Raw genomic sequence first — 22,649 nt, forward strand, 5'->3', positions numbered from 1 at the left:
ACTCCTTATACACAGTGGAAGGATAGTCCTATAATTTTTACTGGTGTTTCTTCTTATCTGGAAGTCTGAAGTACAGAGGAGTGAAACAGCCCTTGAGAATCACCATGTTTTTAACTGCTGACTACTTTTTATTTACATCCCACAACCTCCAGAATGCAACTATGTGAGATAATTAGCCACTGTCAACGAACAAGTGGCTACAAGTGTCAGGGAGGATATAATATGACCAGTTACAGTGCCAATTATAGAGTTTTAAGGGCACATTAAAGTCCGTGAAAGTGAATAAGGAAACCATTCAATTTAGTCTTATTGTGTTCCCTCCAAGAAACAGCATTAAATCATATCTCTGTACTTCCCGACCGCTAATAAGCTGAGCATCATTCACAATTTAATGGACAATACAGTCAAGCTGAGCCAAAGAGATAAGGTTTGGGTGTTATATGCTATATTTCTGGGGTCATCATGAGGGCAATGAATGCACGATCTTTTAGTCGAATCTTATTACAATAAGTGTGCTATATAACGGATGTGGGCAGAGGTGAGTGTGCCTCTCGATGCCATTTAAATCCTTCTTAATAATATCAATATAATTTAGTTTACAACAAGATTAAAGTCAGAATTGAATATAGATAACTGTTACTGTGCGCTTGGAAGAATCTACGAGTTACTGACCCTAAATTAAACATGAAACTACAGGCTAAAGTGGGGCCCTAGCTTAGAGACTGTAATTAATTATAAGAAAACTGCTTTGATCATGTTTGCGCTTAGAAGGGAATAAAATGTGAGGGGCAAAGGAAAGTCTAAGTAAAAGACAGTGGATTGAATAAAACCTACCAGTTAATTAGGACTGAATAACAGATAGAAGGAATAATTGTAATTTAATTCAGTCATTCTACAAAGACATAATTACCGCTGCATGTATAATGTAGGGAGCGGGAAATGTATTGTGATCTCTGAGGCTCTGTTCTTGTCAATATATTCATCAGTAGTGAGAGCTTGGCCTCTATTAGCCTTCCAGCAGGATATTTTATTGTGAGCTTTAATGTATTTCGTATTCATCGACATTCAAATAACATGCTAGTCTTACGAGTAACATTTGGACAAGGCGGTTACAAATGTAACCAGTGATTTGAACAGAAAGAGACACAAGCATAAAATTATTCGCTAACAGAGTCTAACATAAAGTCTAGGGTGTGATATTTATGTCTTAATTGTCAGTAGGCTACTTCCTGAATCCTTTCTTCTGTTTATTCACTACATTTGCCCTGCTTTTATTGGGACAAATGTAACTATACAAGACAAATTTGCTTATTTTATGGCCGGCAATGACTGTCTATAGTACAGGCAGTAGCATATCAGGCTTATGTTGTGATAGGATCTCGAATGCACACCGGAGAGGCATCTCAAAGCCCATTATATGATTCTTGCATGGGCTCCACAAACACCCGAGGCAACCAGCAAAGCCCTGCAATTACGCAATCTCAGAGTATTTGTCTGGCCACACGCAGCTACACAGGATTGATGCTCCCTGTGGAAAAAACAGGTTGTTGGATTATGTGACTCCCAACCCAATAACTGCTACCTCCTCGCAAAATATACCAACAATCAGATAATGATAAATCGAGAGAAACTCCTTTCTTCCATCCAGACCTGTGCTGGCCACGGATTTGTCCACAGAGGACACTATAAGGTTGAAAGTGGAACTGTGCGCACACCGGCAGAGAAGATGCTGTATAGATTTCTATAGCTTAGAGCTTTATAAATACTGTGTCTTTAAAAAAGCTGCTGTTTCTTTACTATACATTTATGTTTCCTTCTAAACAAGTTTTACTGGGCAATAAACACATGCAGTGTAAAAAAAACTATATGATGTAATCCCATCACACATCCAGTGGTATATGGTCAATATATGAAAGCCATTCGTAGGTTTACAACCCTGTATTTTCACTAAGGGAGCCGTCACAAGGATCCCAGACAGATAATAGGAGCCCCCCCACGGAGCAGTGTGGGAACAATGGGGTGTATATGCTGGAGTTTAGTATCCCTCTGCTCTGCTGCTGCCTCTCGGTGTGCCCAGCTTTTGGCAGCTGTGTTTGTTAACAGAACCTCACCAAGCCAAGGCCAGACTCTCTACAAGCTAATAAAAATCTAGAAAACTTAATGAGCCAAATTTTAAATCAGCAAACTCAGCACAAGATGGGGCGATGTTTGACACCTTGTAGCACCCGCTGCGACGCATACTGAACACACGAGGAGACTCTTTACTACATAAAAATAAATCAGCTCTTTTAAATTCACAAGAGCTGTACACCGGGGTAGTTTATTCTTTCTTTGTTAACATTCTTTATTTATTTTATTTCTATTTTTTTTGCGTATCATCGCCTCCAAAGAGGACTCTGCTGCTGATGCTATTAGCCGACTGGAATCGCGAACGTTACCTGTAGTCGGCTGCCAAATCACACCAAAACACTCACAGGCTAAATATAAACAAACTACAAAGAAATTACTCATAACAACGCGGAGAGGTCTGACAAGATTTATTTAATGTTTGAAGTCCTTTTCTCAGATACGTTTCGTCTTAATCATCTATATCTGTTCCCCAGAGTAATTCTTTCTTCCACTTTCAAATGGATAAGCTGTTTTAGGAAAATGGCTTACGGCTTCAATGCCTGCCAACAAATGACAAGGCATTTTCTTATTCTTTCATCACATGCTCTCCCCTGCAGAAGCACCCCAGCAGCTGCTGATTCAGTGCCTGTTTATAGCTGGGGATGATGGCTTTCAAATGAGATTGGACTATAATGAATCTGATATGAGGATGTGACCAGTGCCTTGGTCTGCACGTTGGGGTCTTATGCGAAAAGAGGGAGGCCTCCCGCTGCTTTTTTATTTCTCAACCCCAGTAAAGGCTCATTTATTTCTGTTTTATTGAGACTTTTCTCTTCAGCCATTAGTGGTCTGCAGCTACAAGCCTGGAGCTGATACAGCATGATTTAAGAGGACCTGACTTGCGATTCTATCTGTCTTTACTCCAGAGTGTATTGTTTGTAGTATGAAGATTTAAGAGAATCAGTGACTCTGTTAATGTGCAAATTAATATACAGAGACATTTAGAAGCAAATATCCTGACACTTTTGTCCCATGCGAACCGCTTGATAAAGTGAAGGCGGGCTTACAGAAAATTAATTTCCATGGTCCCGGCCCCTCAAGTATTAGCAACTGCTTCTTTTTTCACTTTTTATATCCTTGTACATTAATATGAGAGACAGTTTTTCTTAGATACAAACCTTGGGAATTCAGAAATTGTGATGTTTTTGAAACTGTTTTTAACGCTCTAAGAATCTGAAGTTTCATAGACTAAGAAATTCATTGGAAAAATAACTGGTACAACAATTGAAATACAAAATTGAAATTAGAAACAATGCTTTGCGTCTTAGTTCTGACAGTAGTTGTGGCCCAGAGAGGTTAAAGCTACAGCAATGCTTGTATTATAAAGAACAACTTTATTCCTCGAGACACTCATTTTAGCCCGCGACCTCCATTGGGGTCATCGCAAATCACATTACAGACAACACTGTGAGCATCACATCTCAACAGTGTCACTATTCCTGGAAGATAAGTAAGAGGGCATAAAGTTTTTAATAACATCTAAAGTCCTTGTGTTTCCCCCAGTGAGCATCAGTAATAAAGGCAGACTCCTGTACATGACCTCATTCTTTGATTTCTTGTTTCCTGTTATTTACAGTTTTATAACAGTTTGATTGTCTTTCGAGCTTTAATATGATCCTAAAACAGATCAAATTTTTGTACTTGTGGGCTTCATATCAAATTCACGCTGAGCCTAATCTAAGCCTGTATTTGAATTCTATTTTCATTTTTCTTCTGTACTTGCTCTCAGATCACTAAAGGCCACTACGGCTGAAAGAATGAATGATTTCAATTCAATGTTATTTATATAAGTAACAACAACAGTCGCCTCAAGGTGCTTTATATTGTGATATAATAATACGGAGAAAACCCCAACAATCAGACAAGCCCCTATGAACAAGCACTTGGCAACAGTGGGAAGGAAAAACTCCCTTTTCACAGGAAGAAACCTCCAGCAGAACCACACTCAGCAAGTCATCAGCCACGACTGGTAGGGTGTGAGTGGAGCGAGATGGGACAAAAGACACACTGTGGAACAAAGTCAGAGATTAATAACTAATTATTAAATGCAGAGTAAACACAGAGAGTGAAAAGAGGAGAGCGAAGAAAAAGCACTCATTGCAGAATAATCCATCACATTCTCCCATATCTTAATGGCACAATTGACATGTTTCAAATAGTCTAACCTTTATTAATACCATAGCTGTTCTCCAGTCATATTGACCAAATAATAATAATATGCATAATAACGTAATAATATGTGTAATATGTGACTGTCTTTTGTCATATTGTCTTTGTTCTTATCAGTTCTTCAAAGCTTCCTAGCATTATGTTTGTGTATCTCATGGGTTGGTTTTGGGCCTTATTTCTGACTGATTAATTGTGTGTGACTTACTGGACTTGGTCAATGCCACTTTGGAGTACTGCATGTTTCTCTTTTATTTCCAGAAAGATTGCACTTACTCTTAAAATTTTGCAGTAGAAAATGTTATACAAGGAAATTGTGCCTTTTGGAAAATTAAATCCTACCTTCCACTCTTTCAAAGATAGTATTTTGGATAATAGCCTACCTCAGATCAGGTTTTTAACCCTTCTCGGCATAATGATTTTGTACACTCAATCCCACCACAGCTGATATTTTAGGCCACTGGTTCTTGCATACATTAGTCACTGTTGTCCATCAGTACACATAATGAAGCGTGATGGTAGGTAATTTGTTCACTGATGCACTGCCTTTTAAAGAAGATGCAAATTGATTCCATCGCAGCCACTCGTGGAGCTTTCGGTATTAACAGTGCGAGCATAGCAGGGTGCTCGCGCGCAAACACGTCTCTGCAGGCACGAGCACTAGCCTACTAGCACAAACGCGCACGGAGGCACTCCTGTTCACACACAGATGCACAAATGGATGCCCAGTGTTATTGCAAAATCGCTGACAGCTTTATTGAAATCTGTTCGAAAACAAATGTTTGGTAGGATGTTCTCCACGGGAGGCACACTATTAAACAAACTGCATGCAGAAGATCAGCGGTGTTTATCTGCCTGGCACACAGCTGAGACATTCAGCCGTGTGTACTCAGTCAAGTGTACACACCTGCACATCTGTGCAACACGCACAGGCGCACACGAAGCAGTCACAACACCCTTTTGTAGTCCAGCTGCCATGCAGAGAAAGCGCAGGTAACAAATGTAACAAATGCAACAATATTTGTGGTTGCACAGATGACAATTCGTGTCTCTGCTACCGGTTTTGCACAAGTCTCTGCCAATTTAACAGCACCGATACCCAAAGAAGGTTTTTGGGTATCAGTTTTTAGGGAAACCTCTTCCTCAAGTTGAATCATTTCATATTAACTTTGACAGATATAAGTTCTTGATTGGACAAAACTGTAATAATGATGCGATTCTCTTAGAACAAACTAGTAACATTTGCTTATCTTTGATTATTTAAAGTCTACACTCAGCGTCAGTTGTATGCGTGGTGTCTAATAAATTTGCTATCACACCAATTCCTGTCTGATTTCTTCTATGGTGTCTCCATGAAAAATATAGTTCATCCATCAAGCTAAGATTTTATGTGAGGCACGCCCTTCTGAACTCTTTGCCTCCTTTAAATATTAATTTCAAACCACATTGTACCACTGCTGTTTTATTTTTAGATATTCATGCAATAGGTGTGTTTCTCTTTGTATTAAATGGGAACTTCTCCCCATTTTACACATCTTACACGTGTTATGAAGTACAAGTGCCTGTTTGAAAAAAAGTTGTACAAAGCCCGGAGAAAGGTGCACTAAAAATTTTATAATTGCCTCAAGTGAGTGCCTCGATTCGCTTGACTCAATGTCAGCGGAGGTTGAAGACTGCAAGTTTGAGAAGGAGAAGAAAAATAGCGGTTGTTACTTTCGGAAGAAGTGAGGCTACGTCTTGCATTGGTCAACATGCAGTCACGCTCAGTTGTTGCTTACTTTGCAGTAAACGCTGCACGAAATGAGCAGACAAGCCCCAGTCTCCACTCCAGTGTTAATAATACATCCCCAATCCATCACCAGTTGTGTCTGTGTGTGATCCTTTGTTCCTGAATTACAGCAGTATGTTACATGGAAAGAAATGAGAATGAGTGTTTGTGTACCGAAGAAGCTCTGCTCTGGAAATGTGTCACTTAAATCGACAAAATCTTTTTTTGTGAAATGATGGCTGAGTCCAGCAGGGAGGACGATGTACATGTAATAGCCCACACCATACAGTGACTCATGCTGCACGGCAGCATTGCACCAAGACAGAAAGTAGAGCAATTTCCTTTTGTGCTCTGGGTTCTCACTTTATATCGCTGGAGACTGCAGCAGGAAAATATCCTTAAAAATAATTTCCTTCATTGCATTTGATTTGCATATGAAGCAAATCATACTGGGAGATAATGATGAATTATCAGTGACACCTAACAAACTAAGTAGCTTGCACAGTGATGCCAGAAAACATATTATGATAATGACTTCATCTTATACATTACTGGCATGTTAAATTTAATGAGTTTAAAGTGCCTTTTCAATGTCTTTTCTTTCATTTGGCTCTCCTTTGCAAAAGGCTGCTAGTGTGCACAAATGTCTTTAAGACACTGCAAAGAGCGACTGCTGTTCATGATAAAACAGCCTCGCGAGAAAGGAATATGATTTGAAACAGTTTCTCTCCCAAATCTAACAAAGTGGGGGCACGCTAAAGCAGGCGTACAGCTATGCAATCCATAGCAATCAAATAGTTAATCCTGCTTAATCCAGCTTTGTTCACAACAACCTATTCTTTGATTATATCAATTAACATCCACAATACATCTTAAACCCCGTTGAGGAGTTAAAATCTCTACCTTTATATCATCTGGTAATGAAGTAGCTGCATGTAGAGTAAACTTTTAAGCTTGGTGTAAATAATGGTTTATGATGTAATGAAAAAGCAATCTAGCATTTACTCGAATGGGTTTGTGGAATAATAGCTTTCTGCTGGATGACGACTTACAACGTCTGATGAGATACAGCAGCATGACTGCCACTTAGAGTTTCACCCAGAAAACTGTTCAGCAGCAGTCAGACCTGTCTCCCTGTAATTGTGTTTATAGTGCTTCTACTTTCTTTTGTCAGATTTCTTTCCGCGGTCTCTAATTACTGCCTATTACTTTCAATTACATTTTTTTTTTTACCTCAATCTTTGTTTGAACACAATAAAGTTAATGCTGTGTCAGCTGCATGTCTTATGGCATTTATCTATATTAAAGCACCTCTAAAATATTGACATTCAAAATGTTTTTTGAAGCATGTTAACAATTAAGTAGGTAGTCTTTGTTTCAGCTGCTGTTGCTTCTTCTTCTTTATTATTCTCCCAAAAATCGTACTACAGACAGAAAATTTCTCCAGGGAGTATTTCAATATTTTGAAACCGAGCTGGGAGAACTGATGTGGTTTGAGATTTTTAAATTTCATTTAAATTTGTGTACACTATATAAACTTTTAAGAAGAGATTGTAGCCACTGTGATGCCACCCTTTGGTTTTGCGTCAGCACCAGCACTTTTGCCACTGTCATGTTAGCTGTTCGGTGCCACAGTTTACAACATTTGGATGAGCACACTTAGCTTGCAAGTTGCATCCATAAACCGTATTGGTGCTCAGCAGAGATGCACATATCTGCTAACACACATTAGAGCTAAATAACTGCTTGATAACATACTGAAATTTCACCAGACTTGCACCACACAGCCCACAGTTAAATATGTTTGTTGGATGACTCAAATAAAAATGCATCAACATTACAAATATGTCAGAAATATTATGTTCAGTACCTTCATTTGTTGGGGCTCCTGTCCTGTGGTGGTCCTGGGCCTTACACTCAGAGAGAGTTTTGAGTTTTCAGAGTTACATTTCTGCTTGCTTACCTTCATGTGTTAGTTCCAGTTATTATTTCTTGATTCCTGTTTAACTAACTGCTGGTTAGTTGTCTTCTGTGTCTTGTATCTGCTTTTCCTTCCTCCCCTGTGATTGAGATGATGCCACTGTGTCTTGTTTCCCCTGGCTGTGTGTAAACCCAATTAGCCCTCAGTGTGTGAGTTTATATAGTCCTGTTGTTCCTCTGTTCAGTAGCTCAGCGTATGTTAATCTTTCATCCTGTTGCTTCACCTCATGTTTGTTTTTTTAATAGTTTTGGTTTTACAGGCTGATTTATGTTTTGGACATCGAATAAAGGGCTGGTTTTTTGTTATTGTAGTTTGGGGTTTTGTTGTTCTTTAAGCGTGCCTCCACACATTTGAGTTCCCAATCTCTGCATTACATTACAGTTGGGGTCTAGCAGACATCTAGAGGAACTGTTAATTAAAGTGGCCATGCCCCTACCTCTAGTATCCAGGTGGATGAGCTATAAATTAAAAATTCATCCCTCGTAAATATCATGAACTATTCATAGCGATCGAAACAATAGACTGTAAACATGTTTGTAAGGCACTAAATTTGGGCATTGTAACATGGGAGTCTATGGGCGTTGACATGCATTGGGAGCCTGCTTCAAGTGGCCACAACGGGTAGTTTCCAATTTTTCCATTTCTTTTTTTCCAAGGATGATGCATGTTTTCATTAATTCAACAGCTCATCAAATTAAAAGGAGCATTTGGTAAAGACTCTTCTATTCCAGAGTAAATTGCACTGCCCCTGGAATATTTTTAAACATGGTGCCCTCCAAACTAGATACCTCCACCTTGTGCATGTAAGATGGTGATAATGGATTTTAAAATGTTAGCCATAATGGTCTTTTTCTAGAATAATTCAGGCCATTTTCTCTTTCATTTGACATTTAAACCTTTTTATTTTTTTCCAGTGGATGATGGCTTATCAAAGGGAGAGGAGACAGGAAATAGAAATGTGCTCATGTCAGGATGACTGATGATAGTAACTACAAGTAGCGACGATATGCTCCACACCGAAATCTGTCTGCGTTTGAGGAAAGTAAGCTACAATAAAAATAAGCAAAACTTTCCAGTTCCTGAGTGACAGAGCCTATTAACACAGAGGAGGTCAAATCAAATCAGAACCCTTCAAATTAAAAGTAGCATGTCAACAGAGAAATGCCCCAGCAAGCCATACCCTGCTGTGCATTCACAATGCAATAAATTGGCCGGATGATTGGCTATTAAGAATATTCCAAATTAGCTTTCATTGCATAATATCTATCACAGCGTGAACCTTTCAGCATAATGGAGCACAGTAAGGTGAAGACTGAATTGGAGAAGAGGAAAGAATGACTGAAGGGCTCAATGACCATTTCAACTTTCATTTAAATTTGACCTTTTTCATCATGTCCATTAAGAAGAAGAGGATTTTTGTGCAAATAGTGTGTGTGAATTTATGAGCATGCAGAACTAACCCCCGGATTTTGCTTTTAAAGAGCGGGGATCTAATAAACATTTTAAACTAACATAGAGCTGAGGGTCTGTTTGACTGATTTCACACGATCATAAGCTCATTCTGCATTCACGGATACAGCCAACAATGGCTGACATAGAAGTGCGTAGTACACAAATGATAATGATGTTGTGAATATAGAGATCAAAGTCTTCTCGCTCTGGTGATTAAGTGTCCTAACAAATGCATGTATGAGGACAGCCTTATCACCTAGGACCACACAGAAGCCTTTTCATATCTGTCGCTCTCAGATGGCCAACCTGCGCCTGGCATGCGTAACGCTGCCAAATAAAAAAAACACCACAGGCACTGCCTCTGCGGCCAGCCTGGCCTGTTCATTTGACTGATCAAAGAACTCATTCAGACTTTCGCAGTTCGGAAAAAGAAAGTTTAATGCTTATCACTTCGGGACAACTAGTAGGCGATTAAATGAAGCACGAGAAGGGCAAGTCTGGAAATTTTCTTTGGCTTGTTAAAACTAAACAATACAAGCTGCCGTTAACTTGTTTACCTCAGCTCCAATTCTGGCCCTAAAACATGTTCTGTGCATCTTTGTTGTAAACTCGGGAAATTGTTGTTTTTATTAGTGCACACTATGAGTGCTACAGCTTGATATAAGGATCGGTACGCTTCATCTTAATATTGCGTTCCACCTAGTTTGTTTTCCTTTTTTATATAGTTTGATGAATTGGTTTGACCCCTTGTTAAAGCATCTCTGGAGGTTTATAAATGTTCTAAACCAGTGTGATTAAGATCGCCTTCAGTCATTACACTAATGGACATGCATTTTAATTAATGGCATCCTCATTTGCATCACATGTTAATTATCTAAATCATTTTGTCTCATCTGTTCACTGTAATTAGTACCTATCAGCAGCTTCACTGAGTCACTGCATTTCTGAGAGATAACCCGGCTCTTCCTGCACTTACTGAAGATATATGTGGTTAGCTAAAAAAAAGTTATGAGTTTGTGGTAAGATGAAATAAAAACAACTATAATATATCTATTATAACATAGAAGTTAATTTTACACAGCATATAATCGTCTAAAGGTACGTTAACACACAACTGTTTTTGCTTGCTTTCTTTTCAGTTTGGTTTATGTCTGTTGTCATATAAATATCTTGAAACGATAGCTCAGAGAGTGGCTCATTGTCTCGTTTTGATCTCAAAGCTTCCCGCAGCTAAAATTTCAGTCTGCTCTGGAAGGGCACTGTATATAACAAGTCTGGTATTGTGTTGCAGCAACATGTCAGTTTACTCACACAGACTCACAACAAATGTGGAAAACATTTTAGGAAATAAACTTTTTTTTGCTTTCTTGAAGAAATTTCGATGACACCACGATGAATTGGGATGTCACCAGAACTGGTATTTACCTTACTTTAACTTTTTTTTAATCGAAATTCTGAAAACACAATGGCACTTGTGTTTTTTAGTCCTCTAGGCAGTGAAGGTTACAATTCTTCTGAACAGACTGAGGCAGAATACACCTACAAGTTTTCTAGTCTTATGGCCACAAATGCAACTCTCGCAGTAGCTCTGTCCTTGACGTGGGTAAGAAAGGTAGAGTCAGGCATGGAGGGATGATGTGGGTGACCAAGGGATGATAATTGATAAAATGAGGTGATATTCAAGCAACTCTGTCGTGGTTTTCAGACCAAGGGATTAAATTCAGCAAAGCACCTAAAAGACCAGCATTCAGATCTGTTCTTCGTGAAGCAATATCGTTATAAATTATCCACCTCATTCTGTCTTAAATTACATGTTACCTAAAAATACACTTTTTTGTGAAAGCTGGCACTGCCATAAAATCAGCCATGTTTCATGGGCAAAACAGTTTGTAATGACTAACACTGCAAAAATACTAGCACAAATGAACCTTATGCTTCATAGTAACAGTAACGTGCAATCAGCAACCCTTCTAACATTTTAGTCTGTGAGCTCTCGACAAAATAAAATGTAAACATTTTTAATAAACAGCATGTCGGCAAGTTAAAACAACTTTTTAACAAAGGAACTGAGAATTCTGTAAATCTACTTCTGTTAATATTATATTATTTCTGGTATCGTGTGTCCCTGCTATGAAGTTTGGTCCATCTAATGTTTACAGATGATATTTTACTGTTTAATCCTTTAAAAGAAAAAGAAAAGGCAACAAAAATTATGGACAAGACAATATACTGATCCTGACAATATTCATCACACATTAATGCTGAAGATAATGTCGCAAATACTAAACTGATTCTTAGAGGAAGTGGAGGAACCTGAGAGGAACCTTTTCAACTTTTTATTACTTTTGAATAGTTTTAAACTGATTTGCCTAAAAAGAGACAAAACACAAATGAGGCTCATGTTTGACTGAAACCATTCTTAAAAAGTTTTCTATGGATATGATGATAACAATGTTGAAAGTGATGCGTTCCAACAAAATGTCTTATTGTAATCACTTCACATCTTTAGCTGATTTCAATTCTTGCATTATTTTTACTAGGTCATTACTTTTAATTTTAATGCATGAAAGCACAAGAGCATGACGATAAAGTCCTGCATCCAAGACAGAAACAACTATATACTGCTAACGTGTGTTAGACAACATGCTAACACAAAGCTAGCCAACAACCCAGAGTGATGCTAAAGCTGACCCAAACCCAGCACCCAGATCCTGATCTTCAGCAGCTAACAAAAGCTGTGATGAGCAGTCTGACTTGCAGCACTGCAGTGCAATCATTGTGCGATGACCTTAAAGTCTCTTTGGTCCTGATTTCATCTTTGCTTTACGTTGTTTTTTGTGTTCATGCATAAACATAAAAAAAGACTGTATGTATGCCCTCATTAGGATAGGATTATGTGTCGGCATTTGGGACTGTAGCCTCAGGTTTATATTGTTGACAATTATGTGACTGCATTTCAGGTCATTTTACAGAGCAATGCAAAAATAATATAACGAGTAGTGTAGTGAGCTGCTCTGGGAGTGATTTAAGCAATGTAATGGTTTATTTTAAGGAAAAATAATGAACAATGTGTAATAATTACATTAATTTTGAGTAACAATGTAAGCATGAATTCTTCTAGTCACGGTAAAAAAAAACCCAAAAAACCCAAAACTGTAACTGTAAAGCCTGGTATAGCTTGTTTCTTGGCCTGAACCACAAACTCCTTTGGTTTTCTTGTTGAAAGGTTTCGCCCCCAAAAGGGTTAAATCACATTACATTTCTTACATGGCCACAAAAAACGATCAATGAATTAATTTGACCACAAATGTCAAGGAGCTGTTAGCTACATGGCACCTTTTCTTGCAAAAATACCATCATGAAAGAGGACAACTCTCCTCAAACTCTTTCCAGTCATTTATTCTGTATCCCAGTGCAGCCAATCACGAAATGAAGTCGTCGTCATTAGGCTGTGTGCTACATTAATGTTGCCAGCTGACTTCGCAATCAATAATGATTTGATCAGTTGAGTACAGCAGCAGAGCAATTACTGCTTACCTCGGTTAACAGCTGGCGTTGATAAGCTGAGATCAATCATTATTTTATTTTTGACTTAAGAAAATTACAGAAAATGGAGAACAGCTATATTGAAGTGAAACCCGACACGGGTGACTGTGGAGGGCGAGAAGAACAGATGAAACGAGCAGGGAGCGAGGAGAAAGGAAAACCGATTCTGATATGTTCCAGCTGTTCCAGTGTTTCAGTGAGGTGACACTAGGCCTTATTAATGTTTTTTAAGAATAATGTCCAGATTTTTAAGACGGAATATACTGAAAGAATAACACGGGAGTCAGGAGACACTGGCTGCAGAACCTCACTGTCTGAGACTGACAGAAAAACTCTTCAGTAAGACATTTTATTGAACAACAGAAAGAATATGTTCTTACCTGAGAGTAAACATCTCCACAGGAGAGTAGGCTGACACGGTGATAAAAGCAGAGCCAGTTTCCCTCTGCCTCATGGGTGTGGCTGGCACCAAGACCATAAAGTTATTATCCAGCCTGTGTTCAGCAAGAGGTGGCTCAGTGGGGTTCTGGTAGAGCCTCACACCACCAATCCTCCTCAAAGGCGTTGAAGTATAGGAACCAAACAGCCCTTCCTGACTTGTGCGGATGAAATTGTCCTTTCTGGATTCATCTGAGTGGCAACCTGCGTCTGTGGACTGCAGCACGTAGTAGAGCTCCACTGGGGTGCCCTCGGACACTTCGTGATTCCTCTGGCGTCCTGGCACGACGCTAGGTGGGCTGAACCAGCTGGCAAGTGGTTCCAGCTCAGCCACACACAGTCCCAGCTCCCCCCTCAGCTGGCAAGTACCACGTACCTCCTGGGTTTCATGGAAAGCAAACATGTGCACACAGGGCAGCTTGTCGATGGCACTGTAGTCATCCCAGTCCCTGCCTGCGATATAGAACAGAACCTGGACTTTGGGCTTGGTCAAGTGAATTCGGGAATTCATGATAAAGGTCTGCACCTTCCAGTTAAAGGTAAAAAGAGAAGAGGCGGGAAAGGTCCCCGGGCTCTGCAGGAGCTCTAAGGGGACAGGCTGCTCCACAGAGAGGGGCCCATAGCTGGCGTTCACAGAGGGCAAACTTCTGGCCTGGTAGATAAAGAAGGGCTCGGTCCGCGACACCAGGCTAGAGTTCCTCATGAAGTCCTGGTTGGCCTCCTTCAGGAAAAATCCCAAGTCAGCATTGAGGAGCTGATAGTTGACAGGCAGGTACGTGGGGATAGAGGAGTATCTCTGCAACCCCTCTAAGACTCGACAGTCGGTTACTAAAAGACAGAAGAGAAAAGCCAGTCAGTGAAGCCTTATAATAGAACTGATTTCATAACCTATTTCGCCAAGATGATGTAGAAAGACACAAATAAAGCCAAAGCAGAAACTAGAAGGAGCATTTTGAACGTGCAAGAAAAGTGTGAGTAAGTAAGGATTCAAGGTCTTCTGAATGAATGAAAGCTTTATCGACTCATTAGTCCAGTATTGTTATTTGACTTCTGAAAACACGATTTAGCTGAATAAGTGAATTTCAGTAAATTAAAAAAAGATGTGTTTCTTTCTACTAAATAAGTCAGAGCTGTTAATTCTTCAACTGACACAAAGAGCATGTATCACAGGCAGCAGACACTGAATGAATGCATTTATTGTAAAAGGACAGCATCAGTTACCTCCTTACATGTTTCTTTTCCTTGTTTTTAGTACACTTAATACGTATAAAATCCTCACTGTAAGCTAACACTCTAAATATTTCTTCAGACTATAAAGCAAGGATGTCTCAGGAAAGTTTTAATAGAAAAAATGGACACTAGGAGTACTGTTCGTTTAGTGAGGTGTAAGAAATCTTCACATTTATTTCATTAGATTCATTATTTTAACTCAAAAGACTAGTAGGTGGTTCATATTCATGTGTTTTAAAGGGTCTGAATCCTCTGATCTTTTATATGAATAAAAACAGATTTAGATTAATACGAAAAGCTGACTTCATTTATTTTTTTTTTTACAGTGCCGTATTTTTTGTATGACAGAGCGTGAGTTTTTGTGCCATTTAAAGTCTCTCACTCCTCTATAGTGTGTATTGTTGGCATTTGGCAGTGGAATGACTTTAGATTGCTGTAAGAATTAAATGCTTGTGTGCTGTAATTGTATTTTAAAAAGCCTGAAAAAGGACAAGGAGATTTAGACATCTAAGAAGATTATCGAGACAGAGATTTTCTCTGCAACATGTTAGAATTAGTGCTGAAACAATGAAGCAATTAACCAGTAATGAGAAATAATAATGAGGCACAATTTTTGCAGTTAATTAATAAGTATACCCTTCTGGCCCCCAGCCTCTAAATGTATGCACTACATTTATATATTTATATTCCTGAATTTTGCTGCAATTATACCACTAGTAACCCCACATTATCTGTGCGCTTTAATTAGGAATGTGCAGCATCGAATTATCCATTTATCAGTATAACATAGCCTATGAGGTTCAATATAAAATCAGTTAAAACGTAATTATAATTACAATTAAAACCAGCTTTCTAAATCACAAGAAGTCCATAGAGACTGACAATACTATTCTTATAACCCGAGGAACTTCACAGAACACATAAAGAAGGTTTTAATGACAACAAGCATGTGCTTTGACCTTCTTCTCCAGAGCAATCGGCAACATGATTACACTTCCTTAGCACACTTTCATCCTCATGCTGGCTGCTGGAGGATTTCTTTCCTCTGATCACCCTTGTAAATCAAACGTCCCAGCAGGTTACAAATCAGACAAGGATTTGGACTTCACGGTGCTCCTGTCGTCCTTAATGCTGCTCTCCTACCGTTGGATGGAGAGAAGCAGGCAGTGTCCAAACCTCAAACCGTGCAGAAATGGTCCCACTTAAAGAATCACTTTGTAAAGACTCGATCTTTACAGCAGGAAACACAGATTTCTGAGCTGCAGAACAACATTAGGCAATTTGTGCTTTTCCTGACCAAGCAGGAGCTTTGTGTCAACTGCTGGCATGAAGCGTTGTTGTATACGTGCCATCACACTGCTGGCAGAAGAAAAGCTTTATAGCCCAGTCAGTGACCGATTCATTCTCTGGTTCCTGGGAAGCAACATTACTCTCACTCTCCTATCTGAGCCCTCATGTGTCAGAGAAGGTGAGAGCAAAGAGCTCTCTGCATTGAGCACCTCTCCTCGCACCATGTTGAAATGTGACTTAATGCTTTCACTGTTGGCACAAAGAAGTGCAGGCGACTCATCTATGTGCTTTTATATACCAATGAAGAAAAAACAATCTGGAAAAAACTATTTCAAAAAAATTTACATTCATTTAAAATTTTCCAAAACATGCTGTATAAACTGTATTAAATACAAAATAAAGCCTCAAATGTGGAAAGATTTGATGTTTTTTTCTACTTCATTTTTTAAAATTATCATTTTATAATCATGTCTTGCATTATTTCTTCTTTTAAGAGGTTTAGGAGCTGGGTAGTCCCCCTAACCCCCTTTTAATGCTGAAATAAGCACAGCGTTCTCTGGAAAAGTCATCATCTTAATAGCAGCATATGTTATTCTGCAACAGTCACCCAGTCATAGTCAAAAGAAGGTATACCTGTTAGATTCAAGGTTTACATGGTGTGGCGGGGTGTGGTCTGCAATCATGCCCCGCCGGCTTTAAAATCTGTACTGGGTCCTGTCCTGTTGGGCTGTGAGCTGCAGCCGACTGAGTTGTGTGTATACAGCAACTGTGTGATAAGTGTAAATAAAATATGCTGAAAAGCATTGTAATGTCATCGGGTCTGCCGTGGTTCTGTTACACATGGGTTTCGATGACATAATAAAAGTATTACATACAAGCCCAGATGAACAACAATATTACTTTAAATCTAAGTCAAAATGCAGAGGCAGTGTTTGTGTTTGTGTTTGTTTTTCATGCACTTTAGTTTTTAATTAAATTATACATTTTTACTTCTATCAGTGAAGAGCAATGATAAGGATTTCATATGCTTCAAAAAACGTTTATTGCAATATAAATAAAAAAATGACTGTTGGCCATGACTGTACACCCCATGATTCAATTGCTTGTAGAACTACATTTAGAAACTTCACTTGAAGCGTTTGCTTTCTGTATGACCTCAGTCAGTCTCTCATATGATTATACAGACGTCTCCGTCCAATCTTCTTTACAACCTTACTTCAGCTCATTGACGTTTGCAGGCATTTATGCACAGCTCTCTTAAAGTCCTCCAACAGCATTTCAGCTGTGTTAACTTCTAACCTTAATTATTTTACTTTTCAGTCATTTTGGTGTAGATTTGCTGCTGTGCTTGGGATCATTGTTCTGTCTCATGTCCAATTATGGTGATGGCTCTGATCAAGACTGTTGGTTAAAACTAATTTATCAAGTAATAACCTTGTTCTTCTTCATACCACAAGTGTTGCTGGAGCTTCAGCCTCTTTAGACTTTGACTCTTCTCTATGCACCTTGGAGGTAGGTGAAGAAGCCAGAAATCTTTATTGTGTTTCTACAATAACATTCAAATCTCCTCAAATGTTAGTTGTCAAACATATGGCCTCACATTTGGCTCTAGAATACTTTGGTATACAGAGGATTACACGGTCAGCTCAATGACCGCAAGCTGCCCGGTTACTGTGGCTGCAAAATAAGCCCAAATCCTCACCCCTCCACCACAGCGCTGACAGCTGCTATGAGGTATCTATGCTGTTATGCTGTGATTGGTTTTATCCAAACATCATGGCCAAACATCTCCATTTTCATCTTGTCTGTCCAAAGGACATTGTCTAATGGTTAGATCAGATGCAGCTTTGTTAACCTAAACCATGCTGCTGGGCTGTCTTCTGTAACCCTTACAAACAAGCTATAATTAGTCAGTCTTTTCTAATTGCACTCTGATAAATGTAACGTTTACCTGAGGCATGTAGAGCCTGAGATGTGCCTCTTGGTTTTTTGACAGTTTCTCTGAGTATTGCACAGTCTGACCTTGGGGTGAACTTGCTGGGATGTCCCCTCCTGGGACAGATTGGCAGCTGTCTTGAATTCTTTCCACTTGTGAATAATCTTTATCACTGTAGGATGATGGACTTTAAATTGTTTGGAAATGGCCTTAAAACAGTTCCCAGATTGATGGGCAGCAACAATTGCTGCTGACGTCTTTCTGTCTTGGCATTGTTTTAACACACACCTGAACGCTTCAGACCAGCAAAATGTCAAAACTTCAACTTTGATAGATCATGCTTGTTAATTAAGTGCATTTATCAGAATCTGGATGCTACTTCCCCTCTTAATTCATATGGAAGCAGTAAGTGTGTGTTGTTCTTCTGAGATTGTCTTTATCTATTTCAAAAAAGCACCAGATTGTTCTTTCTTTTGTTCAGTTTTTTTTAATTTCCTCGTACATAAAAAAGAAATTTGAAAAAGGGTCGACTTTCTTTAAAGCATGACAATAAAATGTCCCAGTTTCAAAAATTGATCTGTTTTCTCTGTTTTTTCTTTTTTTTTAGTTAAATACAGGGTTTCATTTGAACAATATTGAATTTGGTTTTATTTACATTTAATATAGCACTGCAGGTCTTTTGGGAAAAAGGGTACTAAAGGTTAAGTGATTCAGTTAATCTTCAGTAAGGCTGCTCTTGGTAATGCCAGACAAGATGGATCATTATTACAAGCAAATTACAAGTAAAGGAGCTTCTGAATAAAATGATATAACGCGTTAAAAAAGAAAGCTTTAAACAACTGAGCAAGCTTACCAAGAATTCTGTATGATTAAAAACAAAGACTTCTGCATTAACTAAATTAGTTAGTCTGGTGGAGAGGATGAAATAGGACAAAAAATATGGAAATGTAATAAAATCTAGGACCTTTGTATATCTGCATCAAACACTCGAGATCAGCTGCGTGCCACATGTGGGGTAACATCTTTGTTAAACCACGACTGTTTGCAGTGCTTATGCTGTGTCACCCTGTGTAAACATAAGCATGCAAACCTTGTTTAGGACCGGTGCCTGAAAACTGACAATGAATTCATAAACTGGAAAATAATTCTACCTCAAGCCAAATAAAGTCTGTAAATCTCTAACCCAAATCCAAAATAATGAGAATCAGCAAGCCTGTGTCATGGATCGGAATTAATAAATCATACAAAGCTATTTTAAGATGAATCACTCACTCCTTTGTTCCAGGGAGGAGAAATTGAACAGAGTACAACCCTACTCAAACTCTAGTAGTGCTTTGTTTTTTTGTGCAGCAGGGATTTGACTCAGATATCTGGACCCTGAGAGAACATTGCTTAAGGCACTGCCTTTTAAACAAAGTAATTCTTTTGGAGTCTGTGTGGGCCCTCTCCAAGCTGCAGCTCCTTCTGTCACCAACTTTCCACCCACTATTTCCCCACTTTGCAACAGAGGCTAGACTTGATACAGCAATATGTAGTGTAGCAGGTACTGCAGTTCCAGTGGAGTAAATGTTCCACGTTCAAAATTCAAAAGAAATCTTTTAGCAAACTTTTTATCAGCTAAATCTCTGAGACCCCAACAAGAGCAGGAACTTCAAAAACCCTTTAATTTAAAAATCATTCATAATTATTAGAACAGCATGCCAAGTTTTACTGAAAAGACAACTGCATAACTGAGCTGGTTGTATCTAACAGCCTGCTGCCTTTCAAACGTTAATGGCTCAGTCCACTTTTGCAGTCACACAGATGAAAACAGTCTATAAGTGTCAAACTACACTGATGTTGATTGTGAGGATGTCGGGCTAACTTTGAAGTAATCAGCTCATTTAAAAGAGACGCTTCTAACGGACCAGAGTAACCATTTAGCTTGCTGGTAAATGCTAGCCATGAATTGGAAGTTCAACATCAATATTTCAGACAAGCCGAGCTCATAAAGTGCAACCATTATTTTCAACGCTACGCCATATAAGAATTGCACAATATTACAATTTTAAGATGCTTATCACGCGCAATCATTCTCAAGTAACTTTTTAAAAAATGATTGGTTTTCCTCACTGTTTTGATGAGTTTTGCTGATGGAAATAAACCCTTAAGCAGCATCAGAAAACTTAATTCTCCCTCTATTAAGGACAGGAAATCAGTGTCGACATGACAGCAGGATTAATATCTTAGGTTTTTTTTTTTTAGAAGTTTAATCCCCCGCTGGATTTTGGCTTCAGCTTTTAAAACTTCTATTATTCTTCCTCTATTTTGTGACAGTCACAGGAAGCACTACAAATGAACTTTAATAAACCTTTAAAAAAAGAAGATTCCAGTAAGGTCTTCTTTAATTGTTTTTATGTCATGAGGCGGAGTAATACTATAATTCTGACTCGGTGCGCAGGCCACAGAAAGAGCAATTTCCACATTTTCAAGCTTTTGGTCAGAAGAAAAAAAAAACCTGAATTGAAATAATGTTGTAAAACATTACAGTAAAAGCTTCACACATTAATTACAGCGTGCTCTCGCTATTAGAGCATCAGTACTGTAACTGCACTCCTGGAATTGTTATGTTAATGCAGAAAGGCATAAAATTTGCAAATCATCTTTCTTTCTTCTTTCTCCAGGTTGGGGGTAAGAGAGATACGCATAAGTTTCAGCGGGTGGAAAAAATGCAAAGACAAAGAAAAATCATGATAATTCAACTGAGAAAAATGTCTATTTCAGCACACACTTCATGATCCACATCATTTATAATTAAATTTCCCCATTGTGTGGCATTAAATTGTAAAAGGATTGCCCACATTATGCTGAGACAGAGTGCCTTCTAAATTCAAATGTCTGAATCACTTTTTTCTCTTCGAGTTTTTAATTGGAAATTATAAAAGCACCTTTTGTCTGCTCGTAAGTAGGTGATTCATTTCTTAGCCACGCGAGGAGTTCTAGGTACGCATCGCTTTGGTGATGACAATCCTCCTCTGTACGCGAGTTAGTTAACCTCTTTCATCCTGCCTGGATTTGAAAAAAAAAACCCCAAAACTTTAGCAATAATTTTGAGCAAAATGCAACTAAAAAGCAATAAAATTGAAGATTTATTTATTCAATTAATGAATCCTCAAGGAAAATAAGCTTGGTATAAACTTAATGTTGGACAAAAATCCTTAATTCACTCGTAGGAAAATGGTTAATCATCTTTGAACTGGTCTACTTCCTGTACAAACTAGTTTCTGAGGCAGTGTACGACGTGCGGCATGTGGTAGCTTTCCAAAAAACCTTTAGTTCCAGTTGCTTTGGCTGTCACTTATCTGATGCCACTCTTGCACTTACAGTCACCTTACGTTTCTAGTTTCTAAGGTGACCGGTAGAAAGGGTTTTTCTTTCTGCATGGCTGTGCAGAGGTAAGAAACCAGGTCCCAGATGAGCTCTAACTAGCCAAGCAGCACCCTGCCTATACCTCGCTTCATACAAACTCACTCATCCTTCCACTGGGGCTCATGCTAGGATATGTAGAGTTGGAATAGGAGTAGCGGAGCGGAGAGCAGCTTTCACACTCGCAGAGACTGAGAAAATGAAGAGCCACAATAGAGGGCACCAGAAAAGGTGAGGCCATGTCCCTGCTGCCCACTTCTGGCTGTAATAATATGGGTGGACATAGCAGTGAATGGCTGCCTGGTTGCCTGGCCTTGCTTGTATTTCGGCTTCGTCAAACATGTCAAGAAGAAAAAGAAATAAGAAGCAAGGACAGAAAGCTTGAGAAATACTGAACAACAGTGAATAGAGCAACAGAGAGGTTGGTGTTACTGTGCTTGCATTTTAATCATCCCTCACACAAGAATGAAATACAAAAGGGTTTCTGGTGCTGGTGGCCTTCATGTGGTTTTCCACAAAAAAACAAACAAACAAAAAACAGTAAATCACATCACAAAAACGAGCGGTTGTCGAGGCTTACGATTACACTCTCCCTGACCCTCGCTGTGACCCTGAATCATTCCTGGACTTTGCCCTGAATGCCAAACAGGACAGTCTTAAATATGAGGGATGAGAGAAAGCTCTCTAGTCCCATTGAATTACCCACATCATATTTCTCACCATGTTCAATTAATAAGGCTTATTGAATTTGTGACCATGCGTCAAGAATAATAAATACAATATTTCCTTCGAGGATCATTTGCAGATGATTTATGCTTTTGAGCCGCTAAGAAATTCAAGAAAGAGGGACTGGAAGAAGAATCAATATATGACACAGTATGGTATTACTCCATGTCAGCCTCCATAGAAAAGAAATCATTCAGGCAGAGGTCTGTGGAGACTACCGAGCTGGTAAGCAAGAGTCATGGGGGAGGGAGGTATGGAGACCGCGGAAAGTTTGGGAATCTTCACAGGGACGATGCTGTGCAGGTGAATCTTCTTTATCTCGGACACAAGCTGTTTCATTCCACAATAATTATTCCTGATTAAGGGTCAGTTTAAATTAGCGAATGCGTATCGGTCTGTGTGTGTCCTGCCAGCTTACTGAGCTTGATCAGTTGGGGATGTTTGTTGCCACTCCTCTAATGGATGGCCACATTTAAGACGCTAAGAGCTAATAAAGAGTAATGGGCCTGTGGCTTCACTGGGGAGGAGGATGAGCTATTTTG

At 39.0% G+C, this 22,649-nt stretch overlaps 1 protein-coding gene across 1 annotated transcript in view; it reads right to left on the reverse strand.

The window, feature by feature from the left end:
* Positions 1-22,649, reverse strand: part of si:dkeyp-14d3.1 (transmembrane protein 132C) — a 139,421-nt gene that overhangs the window by 100,743 nt on the left and 16,029 nt on the right. The window contains exon 2 of the mRNA XM_063490305.1: positions 13,463-14,348. Within this exon, the coding sequence (XP_063346375.1) occupies positions 13,463-14,348 (886 nt within the window). The remainder of the gene's footprint in view (positions 1-13,462; positions 14,349-22,649) is intronic.

This window comes from Pelmatolapia mariae, linkage group LG12 (assembly GCF_036321145.2).
Source record: "Pelmatolapia mariae isolate MD_Pm_ZW linkage group LG12, Pm_UMD_F_2, whole genome shotgun sequence".
Lineage (NCBI taxonomy): Eukaryota > Metazoa > Chordata > Actinopteri > Cichliformes > Cichlidae > Pelmatolapia > Pelmatolapia mariae.